The 26,752-nt window shown below is 43.2% G+C and overlaps 1 protein-coding gene across 2 annotated transcripts in view; it reads left to right on the forward strand.

Annotated features, from left to right (window-relative positions):
* Nucleotides 1-26,752, forward strand: part of LOC101164539 (opioid-binding protein/cell adhesion molecule-like) — a 134,165-nt gene that overhangs the window by 40,384 nt on the left and 67,029 nt on the right. Inside the window, exon 2 of one of the 2 annotated variants that reach the window (XM_011473260.3) lies at nucleotides 14,692-14,782. In XM_011473260.3, the coding sequence (XP_011471562.1) occupies nucleotides 14,692-14,782 (91 nt within the window). Of the gene's footprint in view, nucleotides 1-14,543; nucleotides 14,783-26,752 lie in introns of those variants that run through there. The other variant, XM_011473259.3, reaches the window with a different exon arrangement.

Below are 26,752 nucleotides of genomic sequence, written 5' to 3' on the forward strand. Positions count from 1 at the left end.
AAGCACCGGAGTGAGTATAACGGACTGGCGTAGTATGCTGGGATGGATCTCCTTAAGAAGGTCTGCCAGGTGATGAGATGATGCAGGTCAGCTGGTTCCAATGAAGGAGCAGGGAGGGGAGGGGTAGCAGCCGGAGGCACCGTGACAGTAACCTCCCCTCAACGACCGCCTCCAGGCGGTCCGGGACGACGATCCGGGTGCGCCCGATAGAAATCGTCTATGAGGGTCCGGTCCAGAATGAGGGAGCGGGAGATCCACGAGCGCTCCTCCGGAACGTAACCCTCCCAGTCCACCAGAAACTGGAAACCGCGCCCCCGGCGATGGACGTCCAACACCTCGCTGGCGGTGTAAGCAGGCGCGCCGTCGATGACCCGGGCGGGTGGTGGGGAAGCGGACGGCGGGCACAATGCACTCTCCCGGACGGGCTTAAGCTGTGAGACATGAAAAGTGGGGTTTACCTTAAGCGCAGCAGGGAGCCGCAGCCGCACACATGAGGGGTTAATGACCCTCTCGATGGGGTATGGTCCAATGTAGCGTGGCGCTAACTTACGGGAAGTGGCTTGGAGGGGTATGTCCCGAGAGGAAAGCCAAACCCACTGTCCAGGCTGATAGGGGGGACTCTCCACCCTGTGGCGATTAGCGATAAGGCAGTTCCTCTCTTTGGTGCGAAGGAGGGCAGCCTTAGCCTGAGTCCAAACGCGCTGGACGCACCGAAGGTGATGCTGGACAGAGGGAACCGCCAAATCCAGCTCCTGAGAAGGAAATAAGGGTGGAGAGTATCCGAGGGAGGCTTCAAACGGGGACATACCGGTTGCAGAGGACGGATGACTGTTGTGGGCGTATTCGATCCATACGAGAAAGGATGACCAGTTGGAAGGGTTCTGGGCGGCCAAACAACGAAGAGCAGCCTCGAGCTCTTGGTTGGCACGCTCCGCCTGTCCGTTGGATTGAGGATGGTGACCGGACGTAAGGCTAACCGTGGCACCCAGAGCAGAGCAGAAAGCCCGCCAGACCTGGGAAATAAACTGGGGTCCGCGATCAGAGACGATGTCACTGGGAATGCCGTGGTGTCTGAAAACCTCTCTAACCAGAATGTCCGCCATTTCGGTGGCAGTGGGCAGCTTAGGAAGGGGAATGAAATGGGCGGCCTTGGAAAAACGGTCGATAACGGTGAGAATGATGGTGTGTCCCTGAGAGGCCGGCAACCCAGTGACGAAGTCCATAGCTAGGTGAGACCACGGGCGTTGAGGGACAGGCAAGGGATGAAGGAGACCTGCAGGTGGCGAGTTGGACGACTTGGAACGGGCGCAGACGTCGCAGGCCGCCACGAATTCCCTAACGTCCCTATTCATGGAGGGCCAGAAAAAACGGCGCTGCAGGAGTTCAAGGGTGCTATGGATACCACCATGACAAGCCATACGTGAAGTATGACCCCAGACCAGGACGTCCAAGCGAAGGGAGGAGGGGACGTATAGGGTGCCGGGCGGCGCCGGAAGATGGTCAGGTTCCTCTCCCTGGGCTTGGATGACCCTGCTCTCGATGTCCCAAGTCAAATTTCCCACGATACACGTGGGGGAAATAATGTAGGAGCTGTCCCGATCGCTCTCAGAACTGTATATGGGGGAAAGGGCGTCAGGCTTAATGTTTCTGCTGCCCGGTCTTTAGGTGATCGAGAACCTGAACCTATCAAAAAAGAGGCACCAACGGGCCTGACGCGAGTTTAGGCGTTTGGCTGTACGTAGGTAGGCGAGGTTTTTATGATCCGTCCAAACGATGAACGGATGCTCAGCCCCCTCGAGCCAGTGACGCCACTCCTCTAGGGCGAGTTTAATGGCGAGGAGTTCCCGGTTACCGACGTCATAATTTCTCTCCGCCGCGGAGAGCTTCCTAGAAAAGAAAGAGCAGGGTTTTAGCTTTCCCGAGGCTTCCTCTCGTTGGGAGAGAACTGCTCCCACACCTGAATCAGACGCGTCGACCTCAACGACGAACTGCCGGAGGGGGTCAGGCTGTATAAGGATGGGAGCGGAAGTAAAGAGGCGCTTGAGCTCAGTGAAAGCGGATTGAGCCTCGGGGGTCCAGATGAAGGGTTTATTAACGGAGGTGAGCTGAGTCAATGGGGCGGCTATGCTGCTATAGCTACGTATAAAGTGACGGTAGAAATTCGCGAAGCCGAGGAACCTTTGAAGCTGTTTTCGGGAAGTTGGAGGTTCCCAACTGGTGACGGCCGTGATTTTGGCTGGATCGGGACGAATGTTTCCTGAATCTATGATGAAACCTAGAAATGAAATGGTGGGTACGTGAAATTCGCACTTCTCGGCTTTAACATACAGTCGGTTCTCTAAAAGCCGTGAGAGAACCTGACGGACATGGTGGGTGTGTTCATCCAGATCGCGTGAATTAATAAGGATGTCGTCAAGGTACACAAAGACGAAACGGTTCAAAAAATCACGAAGAACGTCATTGACGAGATTCCGGAAAATGGCAGGGGCGTTGGTGAGCCCGAAAGGCATCACTAAATACTCGAAATGACCGAGTGGGGTGTTAAATGCGGTCTTCTACTCGTCCCTCTCCCTCATGCGAACCAAATAATAAGCGTTACGGAGGTCCAACTTGGAAAAAACCCGAGCTTCCTGAACAGAATTTAGAGCAGAATCAATGAGCGGAAGGGAATATTTATTCTTAACGGTAATTTGATTGAGGTCGCGGTAATCGATGCACGGGCGCAAAGTTTTGTCCTTCTGGACGAAGAAGAACCCGGCGCCGACCGGAGAAGATGAGGGACGAATACGACCAGCCGAGAGGGCTTCCTGGATATATTTCTCCATGGACAATTTTTCAGGACCTGACAAGTTAAATAGCCTCTTCTTAGGCAGCGTAGCGCCTTTTACTAGTTCGATGGAACAATCGTACGGCCTGTGGGGAGGAAGAGAACCAGCCCTGGTCTTACTGAAAATGGTCCTAAGATCGTGATAGCACGGAGGTACTTTAAAAAGATCGATCTCCTCAGGATCTGGATCACAACAAGGAGAAACCGAGGGTATGGCGGAACGAAGGCAATTAGCCATGCAGGTAGTGCTCCAGTTGGTAACGTGGAGATTAACCCAATCGAACTGGGGGTTATGAGCGCGAAGCCAGGGAAACCCTAGAATGATGGGAGACTGGGGGGTTTTGGTAATGTAAAACTGAATGAGTTCGTGATGATTACCAGACGTGATGAGACGAACGGCCTTAGTACGGTGGGTTATGTGAGTGAGGACCTGACCACCCAATCCTGCCGCCCTGACAGGGATATCCAAAGGTTCTGTGGGGAGGTTAAGCTCAGAAACAAGACAGTCATCAATGAAACTCTGCTCAGCTCCAGAGTCAATAAGGGCTTTACCTTCAAAAATACTAGAAGAAAAACTTAACTTGACAGGTAAATAAAGAAAAAGTCTCTCGGTGGAGAGAGAACATTGACCCGCCAGTGGCCTGCCTTCTAACGGGGGGTTCGGGAGTTTAAACGAAGTTTACACTGATGAACAAGGTGACCGGCTTGGCCACAGTAGAAACAGGCCCCCCCCTCTCTTCGCCTCTGCCGCTCCTCAGGGGTAAGCTGAGAATGGCCAATCTGCATGGGCTCCTCTGCAGAGCGTCCAACTGAATCGTGGGGGACGACATGAACAAAGTTAGCGGCTGGAGAGGAAGAGGGAGAATAAGAATTAGCCTTCTTGTCTTGGCGGGAGCGTTCCGCCTGACGTTCCCGTAGGCGAACGTCGGAACGTAAGGCTGCTGTCACGAGTTCCTCAAATGAGTTGGCTTCTGGCTGAGAGCATAAATGATCCTTGATAGAGTCACTGAGGGATTGATAGAACACCCCTTTAATGGCTACATCCGGCCAGCCCGCCTCAACCGCTAGAATCCGAAAATCAATCAGATGGTCACTCACGGATCTGTGGCGTTGTTTTAGGTTTAGCAGTCGACGGGTAGCCTCCTCCTCCTTGCGGGGTTGGTCGAAAACCAGTCGAAATTCCCCTAGAAAGCGTTTGAAAGAGGTTTGATAAATGGGATTAGCAGTCAGATAAGCCTGCGCCCATTGAAGCGCCTTGCCTCGAAGAGCGTTCACAATAAGTGTGATCTTGCTGTGGTCTGCCTGGTAATGACGAGGAGCCTGTTGAAAAATCAAATGACATTGAAGGAGGAAACCTCCACAAGCTCCTTCGTCACCCAGGAAGCACTCGGGGAGGAGCCGGATGTTTTCGTTAGCATTGCTATCCGTAGCAGGGACCGGACTAGTGGCGGCGGCCGCCGTGTTGCCGTCAGTGACGGTCGGGGGTCTGTGGCTGGTTAGCTCCATCAGAGTCTGAGCGATACTGTCCAAACGACGAGAAAAGTCCTGCTGGGCGATCGCCATCTGATTTAAGGATTCCGCTTGTCGCCCTAGAGCGACGCCTTGGTGGGTGACGGCCAGACGGAGTCCTTCCGGGTCAGCTGGGTCTGGGTATGGGCCAGTCCGTTCTGTCATGATCGAACCCTATGGAGACCCAGATGCTGGAACCCGGAAGAAATTCAGGAGACGAGGCAGAGTCAGAAGTTTTAATCTGAGAGGGGATGAGAGTCGTGGACGAAGAGGAGCGCCGAGGACGGCGTACACAGCCTGTGACGAGGTGTAGCGCCGAGGACGGCGAGCACAGTCTGGAGCAAGTGGTGGAGCCGAGGACGGAGTAAACAGCCTGTGACGAGGTGAAGCGCCGAGGACGGCGAGCACAGCTTGGAGTGTGAGGTGGAGCCGAGGACGGTGAAACAGGAACAAGACGAGGAACCAGCGTGACCATTGGTGAGAAAACCTGAAAGCATGAGACAAGGGTAAGTACAAGGCTTCGAATTTGCTAGAGCGAAGTTACTAGACCTGAGGCCAGACGTAAGCACCGGAGTGAGAATAACGGACTGGCGTAGTATGCTGGGATGCATCTCCTTAAGAAGGTCTGCCAGGTGATGAGATGATGCAGGTCAGCTGGTTCCAATGAAGGAGCAGGGAGGGGAGGGGTAGCAGCCGGAGGCACTGTGACGATGAGAAACTGGAGAAATACCAGGGATTCAGAGAAGAACTGGAAAAAGCCTGGAAAGTGAAGGTGACAGTGGTGCCTGTGGTAATTGGAGCACTCAGGGCAGTAACCCTCAAGCTGGAGGAGTGGCTACAACAGATACCTGGAAAGACCTCAGAACTCTCAGTCCGGAAAAGCGCAGTGCTAGGAAAAGCTAAGATACTGCGCAGGACCTTCAAGCTCCCAGGCCTCTGGTAGAGGACCCGAGCTTGGAAGAGAAACCACCCACGGAGGGTGAGAGGGGCGTTTCTTAAATATATATACACGTGTATATATATATATATATATATATATATATATATATATATATATATATATATATATATATATATATATATATATATATATATATATATATATATATATATATACGTATATTTGCATATATATCTTTTTTTTTTAAACGTGTAACATTGTGATCATAAGGTAAAATTAATGTCACCATTGATGTCACCACCATGAAAGGTGTATTAATATCCATGACATCATCTTGCAGAAACAACTGAGAGCTGCTGGACTAAGTGAGGTGGCTAAAAGCTCTGAACGAAAAGTAAGACAATAAGATTGAAGAACCAAAGAAAACACTTTACAACTCTCAACAACATTTCAAAATCAGCAACCTCGTAACCACCAGTGTAAAGGTCAAATCCTTGACAAATGTGCATTGAGCGGTGACTGCCACCCGGGCATTGCAAGGGAGCATATGGACATCATGAGAATGAGAAAAAGCCAGGTCAATGAAATTCCCCACCGCCCACGAGTCAATCATAGCCTTTGTTTTTCACGAAGTGGTTTTCAAAGCGTATGGTAACCCGTTCTGCAGAGCGCCATGGGTGGTGGTTAGGACAGGTGTTGCAGATGTGGCCTGGCTAACCGCAGTAGTGGCAGAGATTCTCCCGAAAACGTCTCACACTCTCCCCTGGAGAGAGCTGGATGGAGCAGAGTTGCATGGGCTCGTGGTTAGAACCAGAGAGACGGGCATGGCGATTGTTCAGGCTGGGTTGCACGGCTACTTCAGCAGATTATCAAGTTTAAGGGAGAAGGCAATGAGTTGGTCCAAGGATAATCCCTCATCTCGACACGCCAGTTCCCACTGCACCTCGTCACCAGCAAGCTACAAGTCCAGCTTGTGCACACCGCTAGAATCTGGAATCACAGTAAAAAGGCTGTTGCAGTCTGCCACCCCGCTTGATGCCATATAGCTGTCCAGCGGGGTTTTTGCCGTCCGCTGGATGGTTGAACAACCTCGCGTGACTGATGTGTGAGTGAAGCATAAGGGTAGCGATCCTCCGGTCCATAGCGCAACTATGTACTCTCGTGCCTCTCCGGTCATGAGGGAGCACACCAGTGACGCTTTTGCATCTTTTGTAAAATAAAGGCTTGACTGTTGATGCAAAAACAGGTTACACTACATAAGCAACCCTACGCATTGCTCAGGGTCCCTGTTCAATTGAAATGAAAGCGCCATTCTCAGTCCCGGTGCGTGAGCAGGAGGTAGGCTACCATCGGCAGCTGTTGATGATGATTGAGAGGCCGAAGGAGTTGCAGCAGATGTTCTGCCGACTAAAATAATAAAAAATAAAATTAAAAATCAATCCTCCAAAATGCTTTTTCATTTTACTATTCAACACTGCTTATTCTGTGACATAGTTATAGCAAACATGCAGAGGGGATTCATTTTAATTGATGCAGTTACATTGTGAAAAAGAAAAAGCATTTCTATTAATCCATGTTAATTGTGAAATAAGATATTTTTAATTGAATTTTGCTACGCATTTACTAAAGAACTTTTTGAAAATGAAGTGTCAAATACCATTTTCTTCATCATTAAAATTAAGTGACAGAATGAGCAGAGTTGAACAAAAAAGAAAAAGCGATTTGGTAGATTGTTTTTTTTCTTTTTAATTTTGAATAAAAAAATGCAGCTTTATTTTGAAAATGAAAAAGCATTTTCTTGTTTTGACTTTTATTTTTAATTATGCTACAGAAATGCTTCAATAATGTCACAACAACACTCATGAACCTTTTGGCGTTAATAAGTACAATAGTTTACATAATCTTAACACCGTCTTGATTTTTTACAACATGGTAAATCCTATTTAAAAGCACTGTTTTTATTTAACATTGCTAGAGAGAACAATCTAAAAATCCTTATTTTTATAAATTATGTTTTCAATGCTTAATTTGTCACTAGGTTGAGCTGCCTGTTCGACTACTTAGGCAAAATCTTTGTGGAGAAAAATGGCATAACGCTTAGAAACGCTTCAAAAAAACTTGGAGGAAAACATTGGTGGAACCCATTTCAATAGCCAAACTTGACAGATTTGGGTTACTCGTTTGCAATTCAGTGTGATACAGCTGCTGTGTTACTTGTTTGTTGTGTTGTAGCAGATTTATAATTGAGATGAAGTGCCATACTCAGAGCTTCGTTTTGGTTAATGAGGCATGTCAAAGCTGGGGGAGAATGAAGGATCATGTTGTAACAGAAGCACAGGGGAATTTTTTGGGCCGCAAAAAATTTCGTAGTCCTTTCTTTTAAGTCATGTGTCTTCTGTATATTTACCTTTACAGTGAGACAGAAGTCTTAAGTGGTATTTAGTCAATAACTAAACCAGAGGTATTTTGGCAAAGAGGACGGACTCAAGAAACGTATTTAATCAATCCCTGCTTGAGCCCTCATTATTTGTTCACATTAATCTACAAGAGCAATTCCCCTCACTTTATCATTTTTATAAAATATCAAATTTTCATCCAGTATGTTATTCAGCATTGCTCTAACAAAGACAACAAAAACAGCTGCAGAATATTTTTTAATTAAATGTACTTTTTTTAGGGCTAATGAGCCGACAACTAAACACGTACAGTCAGGACCATAAATGCTTGAACAGAGACACATTCTTTCTAATTTAGTTTCTGTACATTACCACAGTGAATTTTAAATAAAAGCACTCAGATGCCATTGAAGTGCAGACTTTCAGCTTTTATTCCATGGGTTGAACAAAAAGATTAGATAAAAATATGAAAAACTAAAGCATTTTTTAAACACAATCCCTTCATTTCATGGGCTCGTAAGTAATTGGACAATTGACTTCCATGCTATTGCATGGGCAGGTGTGGGCAATTCCCTTGTAATGTCATTATGAGTGAAGCAGATAAAATGCCTGGAGTTGATTAGAGGACTCGTGCTGCATTTGGAAGATTTTGCTGTGAACAGACAACATGCAGTCAAAGGAGCTCTCCATGCAGGTGAAAGGAGCCATCATTAAGCTGAGAAAACAGAAAAAAAACATGAAACCAGAAATTGCTTCAGTATTAGGAGTGGCAACATCAACAGTGTGGTACATCCTGAGAAAGAAAGAAAGAAAGCACTGGTGAACTCAGCAACGCACAAAGACCTGGACGTCCACGGAAGACAACAGTGGTGGATGATGGCAGAATCATTTTCATGGTGAAGAGGAACCCGTTCACAACAGCCAACCAAGTGAACAACTCTCCAGGAGGTAGGCGGATCAATATCCAAGTCTACCATCAAAAGAAGACTGCATGAAAGTAGATCCAGAGGGTACAATGCAAGATGCAAGCCACTCATAAACCTCAAGAATAGGAAGGCTAGATTGGACTTTGCTAAAAAGCCAGCACAGTTCTGGAAAAACATTCTTTGGACAGATGAAACCAAAATCCACCTCTACCAGAATGATGGCAAGAGAAAAGTATGGAGAAGGCGTGGAGAAGCTCCTGATCCAAAGCACACTACATCATCAGTAGAACATGGTGGAGGCAGTGTGATGGTCTGGGCCTGCATGGCTGCTAGTGGCACTGGGACACTAGTGTTTATTGATGACGTGACACAGGACAGAAGCAGCCCAATGAATTCTAAGGTGTTCAGAGACAGACTGTCTGTGCAGATCCAGGTGAATGCAGCCAAACTGATTGGACGGCGTTTCATAATACAGATGGACAACGACCCAAAACATACAGCCAAGCAACTCAGGAGTTGATTAAAGCAAAGAAGTGGAAGATTCTTGAATGGCCAAGTCAGTCACCTGATCTTAACCCAATTGAGCAGCATTTCACTTGTTGAAGACTAAACCTCAGACAGAAAAGGCCCACAAACAAACAGCAACTGAAAGCCGCTGCAGTAAAGGCCTGGCATCTGGTGAAGCCGGCGCAGTGATACAAAACATTTAAGCTAGGTAACTGGAACTTCTTTCTTCACTGTGAGGTCATCCTGTCATATATCACTTTTTAATGCACACCCAGCAGCCAATCAGAATCGAGTATTCACCCGGACCATGGTATAAGTATGTATGTATTATGAGAGGCCATATGAGACATAATTTATATTTGTTGCACAAATTCCATTATACTCCTTTACATGCACTATTTTAGTATTCACAAAAACTTGTGCTGTTACACACATACTATCAAACTCATATATAGACACTAGAATATTTATTAGGGGTCTAATAATTTAAGTTACCAATGATTCCATTCTTATTATAATTTATGGTTGCCAATTTGATTCATATGACATAGTTTAAGGACCAGTTTACACAAAAAAAAGTTTTTTTTAAATTACGACTTTTAAGTCATAAATTTACGTGAAAGAAAGTCGTAACAGTTAGGATATGAGATTTTAAGTCGTAAATTTACGACAACAAAACTAGAAAACTTACGACTGGGTTCGGTGTCGGTAAAACGGACTTTCGTAAATCTACAACTTAAAATCTTGCAATTTTATTTTTTTTATTTTTTTTGATAGATGGCCCTAAAACTCCGTCTTTCCCCGGGGTGTCCCCCTCCTGGGCGGGGGCGGCGGGCCCCTGCCTTGCTCCTCCCTTGTCCAACCGTGGGCCGGGTGGGTGGCTGCCTGGAGTGCGGAGCGGGTCTCCCTTGGGGGGTCCTGGCTCGTACCTGGGGTTGGGACAGGGGGGTGCCCGGAAATCCTGAGTGGTGATGGGGTGCTCGTCTGGGGCTGTGGGCGCCCTTCTCCGGTGGGGCCCTGCGCTGGGCTCTCCTGGCGCGGTGGGGGGGCTGCTCTCCTGGTTGGGCTGGGGCGGCGCTCTCTTTCCCTCCGTGCCTCCCTGCTCTCTGGCTCTGGGGGCCTCGCGGCGGTCCGGCTGGCCCTGGCCTGGGTGGCGGATTTGGTCGCCCGGGGGTGGATTGTTCCCTGCCTGCTCCCGTGTGGCGTTGGGGGGGGGGGGGGGGGGTACCGGCTGCTGCTGCTGCTGCGGCGGGGGTCTTGGTGTGGGGATGGCTGGGCACTCTCCTTCCTTCTTTACACATTCCTCCATCCATTTTAGAAGAAGATAAACACTCACCTGACCACAGGTGTTAGCTCACCTTTGCACTAATAGTTTGCGTGATAGAATGAATGAAATATTTCACACTAGTTGGTTTTAAGGCATAAGTATGCGTGTGTGAACACTATCTGTTTTGTGTGCATGTTGACATGTGGGCTTTTTTGCGGCTAGCAGGTGTGTTGATAACATTTGAGTGTGTGGACAGGCTCCGCCCTTTTTGTACAACATTTGAACCGCACCGTAATGATAAACAACCAGTAAACTTGCTGCTTTATGCTGCTTCATTGTCTTATCCCCCCTCCCCTCCTATTATCACCCTCCTAACCCCCCCCCCCCCCCTCTCTAACATCCCTCTCTCTTCTTCCCTTCTTTCCTTTTCCGTCCGGTCCAACACAAAAGACTTTCAAACATGGTTGAAATTAATAAAGTTTTGTCTCAATTACAAAAGGGGTTTATTCAGACATACCTTTGGTTTGTCTGAAGATTAATAACCCCTGTTGTTAAAGTAAAATATGTCCAACACAAGAGGCCGTCAGATCTCATCTGCCTGCCCAGCTGTTGGACAGGACAAGTAAAAAAAAAAAAAAAACTCCGTCGTAGATTCAATTTTAATTTTGGTTTATTTTAAACTATCCGATTGGATCCTATTCACTGAACAGTGCAGGTGAAGTAGGTACTTCCTTTGCTGGTGGGAAAAGAGAGCAGAGACAAAAAATAATCAATAAAATCAACAATAAAATGAGTAGAATTACTACAACACACAGTAAGACACAAACTATATAAACGCAAACCAGCTGAAGCAACAAAAAAAACAAAAAACAATCATTTTATTTTTGAACGAAATAATGATTAAAAGCTTAAGAGGCCGCTGACTTAGCTGTTTAGCAGTTGACTTGAAGTTGGTACAACATTTGATGTAGCCCTCTTTTTCCTATGTAGTAATGATCTGAATCTCTGCCCTGAGGGCAACAAACTGTATGGGCGGTGAAAAATGTGTGTGGCGATCATTGAACCTTTGTGTTGGAGGTGTTGCTGGCATTTACCAAACAGGTATTCACTGTTAAAATGAAATGTGAATTTGTGGTCAATTATGATACTAGGATATTTATATGAGTGGACTTCTTCAATTATTTCATTAGTAACAGACTGTGTGTAATGGAATGCCCATGGTGGAAACAGATGGTCACTTGTTTGGTTTTTTGACACATTTAAGTCCAAGCAGTTATTTGTACACCAAGAAGAGAAAGTGTCCAGTTTATGCTGCAGCACATTAGTATTTGTGGTTATCATGATGACGGTATCGTCCGAGTATTTTATATATATCATTCCCGGGGTTGATCTTCTACTGTCATTTGTGAAAAGAGTGAAGAGAAGTTGAGAAATCCCAGAGCCTTTTGGAACACCTGTGGAGTTTGCTGTTTATTCTGACCCACTGAGGTCTCGCTGTCTGGAAGGACAGGACCCAGTGAATCAGGTGAGGGTTGACGTCCATCAGGAGCAGTCTTCACCCCATGAGGTGTGGTTGCAGAGTGTTAAAGGCACTTGAAAAGTCCACAAAAACAGTCTTATGTGAGACTTGGGCTTTTCCAGATGACTGTAGGCACCATGCAACAGGGTAAACACCGCATCATCTACCCCCCTCTGCTGCCAGTATGCAAATTGACGTGTGTTAGTGTGTGCTAGTGTCATCCTGCTGCTGATTTGAGCTCCACCTCCTTGTATTTCTAAAGTTCACCACTGTTGTTTTTCCACATCCAAATAATCCACAGGGAGCATTATTAGAACATTCTAGACATAGGATGGTCACATGACTTTGCTAAATTTAAAGTCTTTCCACACAGTGGACTGGAATGATGGACTGATCTGTTTTTTGCTGACATCCCATTTGTGTTGTCTGCTGTGATGCACTTGTCAATTTACACAAAGACCACCGTACACTTAAAGAAAATGTAAATAAGATTAAAGGAAGAATGACAATATGTGTGACATTATACCCTAATGTTAAGTTTTGCAGAAACTCCATTTTACCCCTTAAATTGGTTTGGTGTTTGACTTTGGAAAATGAAATCTAAACTCACTTTAAGCACTTGTAGCCAAAGCAATGTTTTTGTTTTTTAATTCGATGGCTGGGACAAAATATGTCCTCCAGTTCTAGAAAGACTCAAGTATGTAATGATATGTTGTTGATCTTGGAGGAGAATTTATATTGTTTTATTATACTTTTTTTGAAATAATTGAAATGTTACTTTTTTGTAGTTGTTATTTATGAAGGTTAGCCGATGTATAGTGTAACTTGATAAAAAAAACGACTGAGCAATGAAAATCTTGCTGGAAAATCCCAAAGCTACCTTAAAGAAAAAACAGAAAAACAACTGCTGGCTTTTAAATGAAACATTCAAAGGTAAAAGGGGGAGAATCGATTGCTTAAACCAGTGTTTTTCAACCGTTTTTGAGCCAAGGCACACTTTAACCGTGACAAAAATCCCACGGCACACCAGCATCCAAAAAAGTAAAAAAAAGGAGAAACTCTTCTTTAGTTTAACATCTAAAGTAATCCAGACGTTATTAGAAAAGTGTTTCAGTCAGAAAGATGATTTGGATCAAACTCTGGGATGTTTGGCTTTTAATTAACACAAACCTGGAAGGAGAACTAAACTGTTGACCTCTGATTTCATCAAGAAGATTTAAAAACTGTTTGTGTGTTCGTAGTGTTTTAAGACGTTTAACAGGGAGGACTCATTGTACGCTGAGACGCTGTCACTTTAACCCAATGCATCATGGGAGATGTAGTCACAACAGCCGCCAAATGCCGACAAACTTGCTTTTCTGAGCTTCATTGTTTTGTTCACTAGTTACATGGTCTGCCACTGGATTCTGTGGAAAGCTACACCACTAAAGACGAGCTTTATCTGGTATTTTTGTTGGAACTGAGAGACTTTATGAGCAGAATCAGAACAAGGAAGTGAAGACTTCAACCACTTCTGATTGGTCAGACTGATGACATATGTCGTCGCCGGGGGTACTCCTGGCTTGGGGGTCTCTCCCCCCCCTCTCCTGGTCTGGCTGACGAAGATCTGCTTCCCCTCATGAACACACGGTTCACTTCGGCAGCATGCATGTATCTCCACCCCCACGTGCACGTGCACACTGCCACACTGCTCCCTGTCTGCTTCATCCCTCCTCCTTACCCACAGTGTATTGATGGACAGATGTGTTCTGCTCATCTTCCTGTCAGATTTTCACCTTTGATGTAATATTTGTTTTTCCAGCAGATCTGGTATAATTGTTACAGCTTAAAATAATAACTTATTCAAATCAGTGCTTGCATCCCCCACTTCCTCCACCTCTCTTCCTTTTACTCTCTTCCACCCCCCCCCCCCCCCCTCACATTCTTTCCCTCTCCCCACACACACTAAATGTAACAAATAAATAAGAAATAATAAAGTAACAAAAAGGGGTTTATACAGGTCTACACTCTGGTTTTCAGAAGTTCTATAAACTATTTTTGTGATAGTAAAACCTGTCCAACACAAAAGGCCTTCAGCTCTAATCTGTTCACTCAGTTGTTGGACAGAACAAGTTTGGAGAAAAAGAAAAGAGACAGTTAAAGGGGCGGGACCCAAAAAACAGAGCTGAAGCTGCGGTTAAATCGCGTTACCCTCATTCTTATCAAAATGTCTTTAATAGAATCAAATTAACACAAAGAAAAAAGTATTTTATGGTCTTTCTTATTCCCAACTACTCAGTGTTTAATCAGGGCCTGTTTGGATGAACACAGAACTGATATCCTGGAGATGGGAAATGTTTTGAGATCAGAGAAAGAGGGTAATTTCCCACGGCACACCTGACCAGATTTCACAGCAGACTAGTGTGCCGCGGCACACCGGTTGAAAACACTGACTTAAACAGACCCCGCTTTGGCATCTTTCTCTTGCAGTAGTGTGTCTTACTACTGGTTTTGTTGGTTGCCGTGTAATTTGTTTAATCCTGCTGTTATATTAAGATGTTAAATAAACATGAAACTTTCAAAAACCGTTTTTTGTCTCTTTTAAACAACAAACTAGGAAGTACAGATAGCCATCCTTTTCCTCTGCACAACAGTTACGTGGTTAGAAGATCTGGATTAAGACTGAAGTAGGAGGAGGGGATAATCTCCATGCGTCTTTACAACACGCCTCATCAATAGGGGATTTTTTTGTTTTCACGTCTCAGTGGGCTGAAAATGCATTTTGTGCTGGAACAATATGCTGCTTTTTCCAAATGCTTGTTTGTTCTTTCAATTAGGATTTTGCTTCTTGTGCCTGCAGGGTTTCTTGTCCGCAGCCAAGGAGACTATCAGTCCAACAATAAAGTCATGGACAATATTACTGTTCGACAGGGTGAAGCTGTCTTTCTCAGGTGAGTAAAAAAATCTTTATGCAAAACATGTATTATAGCTTTGATTTAACCTTAAACTAGACTGTGAATGCTATTCTTGAAGTTATGCATTTTGTGTTATGTTGTGAGTAAAAAAGAGGAAGAGCATGATTGAAGTTGTCAGCTTGGTCAAGTGGGAACAGCCGTTGTAAAAGTGGGGAGGGGCTTTGCTCTACAGAGGATTAGTCCCAGAAAAGTTCTCAGTTCAGGAGAATAACGACCCGTCACAGCCATTAACTCTAAATTTAATGCCTTTAACTGTTTTGTAGTTGTCTGTCTAAAAAAAGTACCAGGGATATGAGTGTAGGTTAAAAAAGTAAAAAAAACAACCACCAACACACACACACACGCACACACACACACATTTACTCACACACACACACACCTACTCACACACACACGCACAACTAAGTGCAGTTATTTTGCACTGACAAAAAGCTCCTCCAAAGGGAGATTATCTGTGCTTACCTTTACCTTCCTCTGCCGTTCTAAAGCTTACTGGATGCAAGTAGATTTAGGTTGCCTTCAGGACCGTCAGAAAAATGAACACTGAGGTATCATTTTTGGGGAAAGATGTGACGAAATCTGAAGTTGAATGGGTCTGTAGGAACCAGATAGTTCATAATGAAGGTTTGCAACTGCCACAGTTACAGACAATTACTTTAAGATCAGTGTTAGTCAAGTGTAATTTAAGATCATCTGTGTTTCCAGCTCTTTAGATTTTGCATTTAGCTTTGTAAGTGAGAAGGTAAGTGATTCTCAAAGCTCTACTTATACAAGACTCCCCGTCTCCTTTGACATGTTGTTGGCGTGGAAAATGCTTGCCCAGGGCACAGAATAGTGTCATTCTGGTCCAGACAATGACTCCTTGAAAAGGCTGTGGTGCTGTAATCGTGTGGTATGGAATGACGAGGGGCCTTGGTGGAGATAGAAGAGATCCGGTTAATTTGCATATTGCTATGCAGACCAGAGAAACTGGTCACATGCTGGTGTGGGGTTTTGGGTTGACCGGGCCTTGACAGGCTTGTATAGCCCACAGGGGGAACCACTGGTAATTTAATAGATAGATTGATTGGAGAAGAATTTCAACTCATTGCAGTAAATGAACTGAGGAACAAACAAGTGTTTTCTCTGCAGGACTGTTCTTTAAAATAGTTTAACTGCACAGTGACAAAAAAGCCCACATTTAATGAAACAAACAATTCCCACCAAATGCTAAATACACCTCTCACTACATACAAAACAAAATTCTTGAAACATTGGCCATGATTGTATTAAATAAAATCAATGATATCATTACAAAACAGGTTCTGATGGAACCAGAGACAGATGGAATGTGGAGAATCTCTCAGCCATGATTACATTCCAGAAGAACACCTGCCGTGGTGCAGGGGGTCAGCCAATGATTGAAGGGTTGGCAGTTTGATCCCAGTTAACTGTAGTGTCCATGGGCAAGACATTTCACCCGTCCTGCCTCCACTGGTGTGTAAATGCATATGAATGTCCCAGTGATGGTCAGAGGGGTCGTCGGCGTGTACTGGCAGCCACGCCTGTCAGTCAGCCCCGACAATACTGGTTATGTAGTTTGGGTTCATTTGTTTTCCTATTAAGTTGGGCCAATTATCTTTACATTTTTTAACATGTCATAACTGAGCAAAATGGCAGTCATCTTTAATTTTCTGTAAGAGTGATTTAATATTAGAATGAGCTTAAAGCACATAGTGATTTTCTGCTGCACAACAGTCTAGTTGCTGTTTTTCAGCACAAAAATGATGTAAAAACCACCAGACTTACAAAAAACACCCAGAATATTAATCTGTGGTTAATAAGCAGTACTCATTCATTTTTTATTACTTCCTGATTTGATTGAAAGTCCAACTTTAACACATTTTAATTACATTAAATCAACCATGTTTGCAGGTAGTCAGAGAAAAATATAAAATAATGGACTCCTAATAAACTTTACTAACAATCATTGATGATTTGCTCAAAATTAAAAATAATTGTAAAAAAAAGTGAAAAGAAAAACAAATAATTGGAGTTTAACTTGTTAGCCTATCATGAAATAAAGTGGAAATTTTTCATGTACCTTTGCTTTTTAGGTGAAGAAAACAATTAAAAGCAAATGTCCTTGTGAAACATAAAGAGGTATTTGATTTAAAAAAAAAAACTGTTCTTGTGAATATAAAATTTTCCACTTTTAAAAAAACAGTATAAACTAAATCAATTATCACCTGAGATGACTCCAAAAAGTACTTTTTGTTTTTTCAACACCAAGAGGAAAAATCATCCCAATAACCTTCCACATGCATTAATAAAACATAAGATCTGTTGTTTATATTAATATAACAAAAAGCTCTGTTGTTATTTTTTAAAAACATGTAACAGGGCTGTAGGTGTGTGTCAGCATTTGCTACTAGGAGAAACGCAGGAGACCATGCCGTCCAAAACAAACGTGGAGGAGAATCTGGCAGTGGATGCAAGTTTGACATGCAAATCACTTCCGATGTGCAGTATTATGCCAGGCCTGGCAGATTTGTTGCACTTTTATCCCAAAAGTGTGACTTATTCCCCAGAGCAACTTATACTACAGACAATGCGGTACATTGAAGACATGAGGGTGATTGGTGAGCGAGGAAGGTGCAGAGGAAGGGTGGGTTAGATGGAGGTGACTAGATGGATTAATGAATGAATGAATGAATGAATGAATGAATGAATAAATAGCCTTCATTGTGAAACACTATAATTACAGGTACAACAAAATTACTCTTTTCTAGGTGTAGAAGAAGGGGATGTGCAAATTATGAGAGGATCAGCGGTAGCAAAAAAAGAACATACATCTCTCCTCTTGACAGGGCAGTAGTAAAAAAAAGAACCTGCTATACAAGAAAAAACGCACAAAACAAAATGTTACACAATATGATATGGAAGGACAGGGCGCTAGGGAGGGGGGAAAACCATCAGTGCACCGTTCTGGGGCTGCACTTAAATGTTTCGATCTTTTTCATCATAAAAGACGCTTTATTTTTAATTACCTCATTTGCTCTTTTCCATGCACGAGCATAGAAGTTGGTGTACGGAAGAAAAAAATTGAAATGACATTTTAAAACAATACACTTTATTGCCAATTAAATATTGAATAAGCTACTCTGTAGGGTTCATGTGTCGGTAACTCTGCCTCACTAGCAGTGAACCTCACCACACGTCATGCATAATCTATCCATTCAACTCACTTTCTGGTCTATGGGTTTGCCAGTCCGTTGTAGGCCAGTGTTGTCCTTGTGCACAGACCATTTACAGAAATTTACAGACCATGCCCTGTAAATGACATTGCCCACAACTTTGAGCTGTTGTTGTTCCATATCACTTTAATGCTTGTAAAATGTCAATGATAATGACAATACAATGTTTAGCAGTGTAGAATGTTCTTAACTGGACATGTTTCTCATGCAGCTTTCTACCACAGTATTATTCATTCACTGAGCTTCTGGAAGTGGTTCTTTCTTTCACAAATGTTTGTAGAAGCGCGGCTGGAACTTAGGTTAATGATTTCACACATCTGTGACCAATGAAGTTAATCGAACACCTGAGTTTATTTGAATGTAAGGGAGAATACTTCTGGCAAAATAGTGTGCTCAGCTCTTTTATCTGCAAATAGTTCCATGTTGCAGCAAAGGCAACCATTTTGTTGTCTCTGTCAGGAACTGGTGGTGTAAGACCCAAAATGCAGGAGGCCAGGCTTTGTGGCAGAAACTTAAAACATTTAATAAATAAACTGAAAAATGAAAAAACCCTGAGAGCAACAAAGGAGTGACAAAAAAGAGCAGAACAGATCAGATGACCTGACATTGAGGAACTGAAAACCCTTAAATAGACTGAGGGTGATTGAACCTGGTGAGATGGACAAGGAAAACAAAACATGACAAAAAAACACCACAAAAACCTAAGCACAGAATCCTCACAGTACTCCTCCCCAAAAGGGAAGATCCCAGATTTCCAAAACACCTGAGAGGAGGGGCCTGGAGGAACAAAATACAAAATACAAAAACAAGTACCTGAAGTGGTGCCCAGCTGCCTGCACTATAGTTAACTTGTGGGGTTCTATTTAAGCTCCTCTGTTTCTGTGCTGTGTGTTGCAGTGTAGTTCACTGATCTGTTTGTCATGTTCTTGGCTTTGCTAAAAGCCTGTGTTGCTATGTTTGGAGTGGTGCCTTTTGTTAAATTAAATTAGTCTCCTCACCCCTTTTGCCACTCGGTCCCTGCATTTGATTCATTCTGATTCCCCGTAACACCTGAAGACTCTGCTAAACAAGCCAAGGACGCAACCAGCAGAAATAAATTGCTGATCTGCTGTTGCCCAAAAGAGTTTGATGTAATCTGCGTTTCACTGAGCTATGCTCTCTGGGCTTGGCTTTCCCAAAACATTTTCCACTTCTTTGGTAAATGAAATGTATGTTGGATGTGAGGACATCTGCTGTACCTCGTCTGCTCAGGCCGATCTGGACTAAAGTCTATCTACTCATCTTCTGCACAGTCTCCTCTTTCCACACAGCAAGAAGGTCCGTGGCTCAAGTCCTGGCTATAGGACCTAAAACAGAACATCTATCTATCTACCGGTTTCCGGTTCCGGGTTACACAGCAGGACGCGTGGCGTGCCTCTCTGCGAATACTACCATCTTCAAATTAATTAAAAGGTTGATTTTCCCCAAAAAAGAGAGCTGACCATGCCCCAGAAGAAACCCCAGGAATACAAAAACCTCAAAAGGACTCTTGACATTATTCAAGAAACGCTGAAAAGTTTTATGGAACAAGTGTCGGCTAAGCTAACGCCACTTTGGGAAATGATGGAAGAGTTCCGAAGATTTCTGGCTCAAAACGAGCAGCGAGAAAACCGGGTCGAGATTCTGGAGAAAAGACTGGACGATGTGGATCAGCAAGTAAGGATGAATAATGTCATTCTCACTGGAGTACCAATCAAGCCTCGAGCGAAACTGAATGCAGATGGGGCCAACACTGCTAATGCTAGCGCTAGCATAGCTAGCAGTGCTAATACGGAGATCGGTGCAGAGTCTTTGGAGCAGCAAATACTTTCATTTCTCACATCTAAAGGGATTTCCCTGGATATCAATACCATCGAGACCTGCCACCTGCTCCCCAGGAGAAAGGAGACGGATAAACCAGCGATCCTCATCAGGTTTGTGAATCACAAGCACAAGCTAGCTTTGATGACCCAAAGGAAACACCTGAAAGGTTCGGCTATGGAGTTAATTCAGTCTCAATAATCAGAAATGCACACAACCGGTTTTACAAATGCACACGCTCCGATTCACAAATGTCATTTTATGCAAACGTGAAAAATAAATTCGGAAATACACACCCTGTGTTTCACAAACACACAGATTGTGTTTCACAAATGCACACTAAATGTTTTACAAATGCACAATAAGTGTTTCTCACAAATGTGCACACTGTGTTTCACAAAAAACATTTTAGAAATTCACAATAAACGTATCAGAAATACACAGTAAGTGCTTCACAAACATGATTTTTAGGTACACGTGATGTGAACTCACAGATCATTCGAACTGCAGACTGTGCATTCAAAATCCTGTTCTCGTTTGTGAATCTCCCCGTGTGTGTGAGAGATTTTTCTACGGTGAATATTGAGACTCATCTGACGGAGCGGGTCAACTAATGTCACCATTGGCTAGTGAATCTGTCAATCAAACTCATCGGGAAAGCAGGCGGGTTCGCTTTTAACCAATCGTATGGCCCCTTACACTTTCTCTACGCTTTCTGCGGGTGACAAAAGCCCCGCCCATGTTTGATTATGGACCAGTCGGTCGTTAGCGTGTTAGCCTTAGCATGGCTTGTCGGTTTATTGCCTTCGGTTGTCAAAAATTACTGGCTTGTGCAACTTTTCAGTGGACCTGGAAGCAAGGCAACAGTGGTTGAATGCAGTTGACATTGAATCCATCGAACTCTGTACTGGTCATGAGATTTAAAATGAATGTTTCACTCGGGATTGTTTGTACGTTATTCTCTTAGCTTTCATGCTAGCGTCATTTCAACACTCAGACACGGTCTTGATCATATGAAGGTGGAGGAGAAAAATCTTCAACTTCCACAGAAGGTTTTGTGGAGAAACTGGCATCACTTTGCTCCGTACCACGCAGTGGGACTACATTACCTCAAGTTCATCTCACTGTCAATCACAGATACCCAATACACCCCCCCTGCTCAGCCCGAAGTCACTTTGCTTGACCTTAATTTTATTTTTTTAATAACTCAAATGTCATTGATTTTATATTGTAACCATATACATATACACCTCTTGGCCAGGTCACCCTTGCAAAAAAGATCCTCATCTCTCTGGGTTTTATAGCTGGTTAAATACTACACAACAAAAGATGGTCATAGAACAACAAAGTGCAAACATTCACCCTTTATTGCAGAGTAAAATTCAGTGAAAACATGGACAGATTAAAACGTCAAAATTTAAGCAAATGTGGGATCTCTACTGATTTGAATTTTATTTAAACTGGAACTAATTTTCATAACTTCCTTACATACAATGAAGTCCCTTGAACAATACAGCAGTATTGATTTGAACTCTGTCTTGCCCCGCTCAGTCTCTCTTCTTCTGTATGTAATTATGTCGCCTAAATTAAGTTCTAAACACACTGGACAGTAAAGATGTAGGTCCACTCCCAAACGGTCTGAATTCCACAATGGATTGATGTCGTCTTGCAGTTCCAACATTTGTGGACCCAAAAGAGGACTGTCCCATACCAGGACATTGATCCCAGGATGAGGTTCAGTCATGGATCCACTCTCCTCCCATTCAATCTCTGGAACCAGCATACCCTGACAAAAAAAAAAAAAAAAAAAAAGATACTGTTTATGAACAGCACTGTTTTTTTTGTGTTTTAGATTATGTAGGAACAGTGACAGACTAATAATAACTTATATTGTTGCTTGCAGGCAGACCTCATATCTCCATAACTGTTTATAATTTGCAAATAAGTGAACCTTAACAAAGTAGTGACATTAGTACATCTGATGGCTCATAAGGCCATGCATTGTGATGCATTTTGAACTTGCAGATGTGCTATTCTCCCTACAAACAAACAATTTAGGGAAATTGTTTGCACCACACAACAATAATCCTTTTCATTCATTTTCGATGAAAATTCACTGTAGTCATTATGATTTCATGATACTCTTCTTGATACTTTCCACTTTAGTCAAACTGCACACAAATCAGTTGTCCAGTACAGTGAGATTAAATAAAGCATTTACCCAGGGATCAGAAACAGGGTTCTGGGTCAAGCCCAACTGCCACAGCTGATTTGGTGTCATGCTTTGCTCCGTCCTGATTGGATGGCTGTCCCACGCGTCACTAAAGACATCCAAACTGGCCTGAATGCGTGGTAGAAAAATGTAATGGCAGCAGAATACGTGATGTGACTGATATTGAGCAAGTCTTGGTCCTCAGGAGAGTGCAGGATGTTGTAATATAAACCAGTAACACTCACGAAGACATCACACCAGAGGAGCTCAATCCTGTATTTGGAAAAAAGCAAAAAGAAATATTATATTGTCAGATTTATTTTTAATACATCATTCACTTTTATGTATCAGGGCTCCAGACTAACTTTTTTCAGTAGGAGCACAGTGGCCCCCAACTGAAAATTTTAGGGGCACAACCAGAAAATTTAGGGGCGCATACCGTAAATCAACATTCTAACCAAATCTACTAATTTCCACTGTATTACAAATAAATACTTTAACAATAGATGCAGAAATTACAATATGCTGTTTCTAATTCAGTGTCATATTTTATTCTGCACTTTTGAAGATGCAACATGAAGGTAAACTGACAGCACCATCGCTGTCACGACAGTACAACTAAGTAAAAATAGTAAAAAAAATACCATACATTTAGAATAAAAAAAAGTTTTTAGTAACAAGTGATTACCGTAGTAACCTTTCGTAATTTCACAGTTTCAAACAATACTTAAATGTATGTAAATATTAGAGGATGGAAATTCATGTTGGTGACACCAAATAGGTTCAGCCAAGATGCACAATAAGCGTGTTTGAGATCACCCAGATGGACGCAACACTGCACAGATCACCTGGTGTGTGACGTATATTTTTGTTTTTGCTCCAACATCACCTGTCAATCAAAACAAAAATATCCCGAGAAAGGGGTGAGAGCAAGACACCAATCAGAGCGAACGCAGCTGGAAATTTAGTACTGAACTGACTAAAAGCTGCCCTACAGACTAAAAAACAATGCATTATGGGACATGCGTCCTGATGGGGTTTTTGTAGTTCACTGATCAATTAAAATAATTTAAAATACCAACTGATTAAAAAAAGGCTACATCCATTACAAAACATTAAAATAATTATAAAAGATGTAATATCACAGCTCATACTTAGGGGGAGAGGCATATTAAAACGAAATTGAATGTTAAGGACAACTCCTAATTCCTGGTCTCTTTCAGTCTCGCTGCAGCTTCGATTTCATGCGAGTTTGAGACCCCTGCTGTACACTCTGTCACTGGTACACTAGCCGCAGGTCGGAAGAACGAATCAATAGTTCGCTTGCTCATAGCTCAGACGCACATATCAAGTTGTGATGATGTTTGTCTCCGTTTCCTTCCCACGGATGTTTACGCGCGCTCGATTATCTCTAGGCCCCGCCCCTCCACATATTTTAGCCACTTGCAGTGACTTTCCCTATTCTTCTCACACGCATTGGCCGCCTCAGGCATCACTCAATGAAACGCGAGTGTGTGCTCGCGTGTGCTCCAGTATCATGAGTATTCGCGCGAGTGTGTGTGTCTGCCTGCGTGCGTGTGCGCTCGCGTCTCATTGATGATTTCATCTCTCATTTCATCGATCATTGACGTGCTCCTTTCATGTTTAATGTATAAAAAATACGGAGGGTGGAGGAGGCAAATTTACTGGTAGCACATGTGCGACTGGGTGTAAAATTGTATGTGTATATATTAAAGCTTCTAAAACTAGGTTCAACTCACCGTTGATTGTGTGTACACTTTTCCCACAATGAAGCCATTTGTGTCAGTTGTACGTACTGTGAGCATTAACTCGGCTATGCCCACATTTTCTCCTCCATGATCTCCTCTCACCCTGACAATAACATGAAAATCATGTCTCAAACACATAATTACAAATGCATTGCCAATACGGTACACATCAGTTTAAAATGTAATGTTCTTATGTATGATGCCAATAAGTAGAATTTCTAGGTTAAAAAAATTGCAGGAGTGGGTTACATGTATCACTGAGGAAAAAAATGAGGTGAGAGAGACTGTTGAGGGGGGGTAAAATGTTATTCATGAGGGGAAAGAGTTTTAGAGTTGCCTTTGTTTATGGAGAGGAGTCTAAAAAAAGTAATTTTATTTTTGTACAAATAACCAAGTACTTATACTGCCTGATATGTGAATAAAATATTTCTTTATGAATAACATAAATACCTCAGAGGAAAGCCATAAACGTTCACAGCGTCACTGAAGAAGGCCAAGTGGGTGTCTGCACAGTTGTTAATAATAATAATAATAATAACTTTATTTGTATAGCACCTTTCCAGATAAAAATCACAAAGTGCTTCACAGTACAACACGATAAAACAACAGTAAAACACAGTAAAAACACATGTTAAAAAGAAATTAAGAAAAAGCTATTTTAAAAAGATATGTTTTTAGCTGCTTTTTAAAAGAAAACACTGAGTCCACAGATCTGAGGCTGAGAGGAAGAGAGTTCCAGAGGGATGGGGCCACCGTGGCAAAGGCTCTGTCTCCTTTAGTTTTTAAACGGGTTCTCTTAACAGCCAGCAGACCCTGGTCACATGACCTCAGTGACCTGCTGGGAGTGTATGGCTGCACCAGGTCTTTTATGTAGACTGGTGCTTGGTCATTAAGAGCTCTGTATGTTAAGACCAGGATTTTAAAATGCACTCTGTAGTGAATGGGGAGCCAGTGCAGCTGCATTAACAACGGGGTGATGTGTGAGAACTTGGATGAATTGGTTAAAAGCCTGGCAGCAGCGTTTTGGACAATCTGGAGCCGTTCTAGAGATTTTTTACTTAAACATGTGAAGATGGAGTTGCAATAGTCGAGACGGGAGGATATAAAACTGTGAATGAGCATCTCCATCTCAGAACGGGACACGACTGGACTCAATTTTGCAATGTTTTTTAGATGATAAAAACAAGAGCGAACGAGTGACCCGACATGGGAGTCCAGGGATAAAACCGGGTCTAAAGTTACACCTAGGTTCCTGACAGAGGGCTTGATAAAAGAAGCAAGTGAGCCGAGCTCATGGATTATCTTGGGGAGACAACTGTCAGGAGCACAAACTAGGACCTCAGTTTTGGCTTCATTGAGTTGGAGAAAGTTGTGATTCATCCAGCTCTTAACTGAATCCAGACACTTTTGTAAAGTCTGTATTTTAAAAACATCCTGGGGTTTAAAAGACACATAAAGCTGAATATCGTCAGCATAAAAGTGATAAGAAATGTCATTAAAAGAACTTAAAATATGCTGTAAAGGCAGCAGATATAAAATAAACAATAAAGGTCCCAAAACTGAGCCTTGGGGCACACCAGAAGTGAGAGGAGCAGAGGAAGACTTAAACTTGGAGAAGACAACAGAGAAAGATCTGCCAGTCAAATATGATGAAAACCAGTTTAAGGCTGATCCGGAGACCCCAACCCAGTTTTTCAGCCTGTCCAAGAGGGTGTAATGGTCCACAGTGTCAAAGGCTGCGGTCAGGTCCAGTAACAGTAACACAGAGCATTTTCCTGCATCACCCTGCATCAGGATGTCATTAGTGACTCTGAGAAGGGCTGTTTCAGTGGAGTGAGCTCTGCGAAAACCTGACTGAAAATGATCAAACATCCCATGACTGTCGAGAGCAGCTGTAAGTTGTTTGGCAACAACCTTTTCTAAAATTTTAGACATGAAAGGAAGGTTAGAAATGGGTCTAAAACTGCTCAAGAGGGAGGGGTCAAGCCCAGGTTTTTTAAGGAGAGGAAGTACAACAGCTTCCTTAAAGTGCTCAGGGACTTGACCAGACAGCAGAGACGAGTTCATTATTGACAGGACACAGGGACCAATGGACTGGAAGACATCTTTGAGCAGAGAAGTTGGCAACGTGTCGAGGGAGCAAGAGGATGACTTCATTGTGCCAACTAATTTGACTAACTCAGGGAGGGAAACAGGCGAGAAAGTGTCTAAAATCACAGGACGAGGCGGACCAGGAAAAGAACCAGAGCCAGGACCAGCTGTGTGACACAGAGAGCTTCTCACAGATCTGACCTTTTCAATAAAAAATGATAAAAACTTTTCACAGTCATCATTGGAATGGATGGGAACGGCAGGTGGACTGGGCATAACAATATCACTAATAGTGTTGAACAGCACTTTAGGATTACCTCTGCTTTTGGAAATGAGATTAGAGAAATATGCAGCCCTCGCATCTCTAACAGCATTGTTAAAAGAAACTAAAAGATCCTTAAGATGAAGGAGATGAACATTTAGGTGAGTTCTTTTCCATAAACGTTCAACTTTTCTGCATAATTGTTTCAGACGGCGAATACTATTGTTAATCCAAGGGGAAACCTTAGTGACAGGAGCCAGTCTAGTTTTAACAGGACAGACTTCATCCAAGATGGAAAGACAATAACGGTTAAAGTTACATAATAAAGTATTAACATCAGTACACGGAGAAAGGACCAGGTTAAAAGCATTAGAAAAGACCTCAGCTGTGGAGGAGTTAAGGATGCGAGAGCTGACTTCTCTGCGTACAGGCGAAAGTGATACAGAAAAAGACAAGTTAAAAAAAATGCAATGATGGTCAGAAATAAAAATGTCCTCAGAAAAAATAAAATCAATATGCACACCCAAGCTAAAAACA

The sequence above is a fragment of the Oryzias latipes genome, chromosome 14 (genome assembly GCF_002234675.1).
Source record: "Oryzias latipes chromosome 14, ASM223467v1".
Taxonomy (NCBI): domain Eukaryota; kingdom Metazoa; phylum Chordata; class Actinopteri; order Beloniformes; family Adrianichthyidae; genus Oryzias; species Oryzias latipes.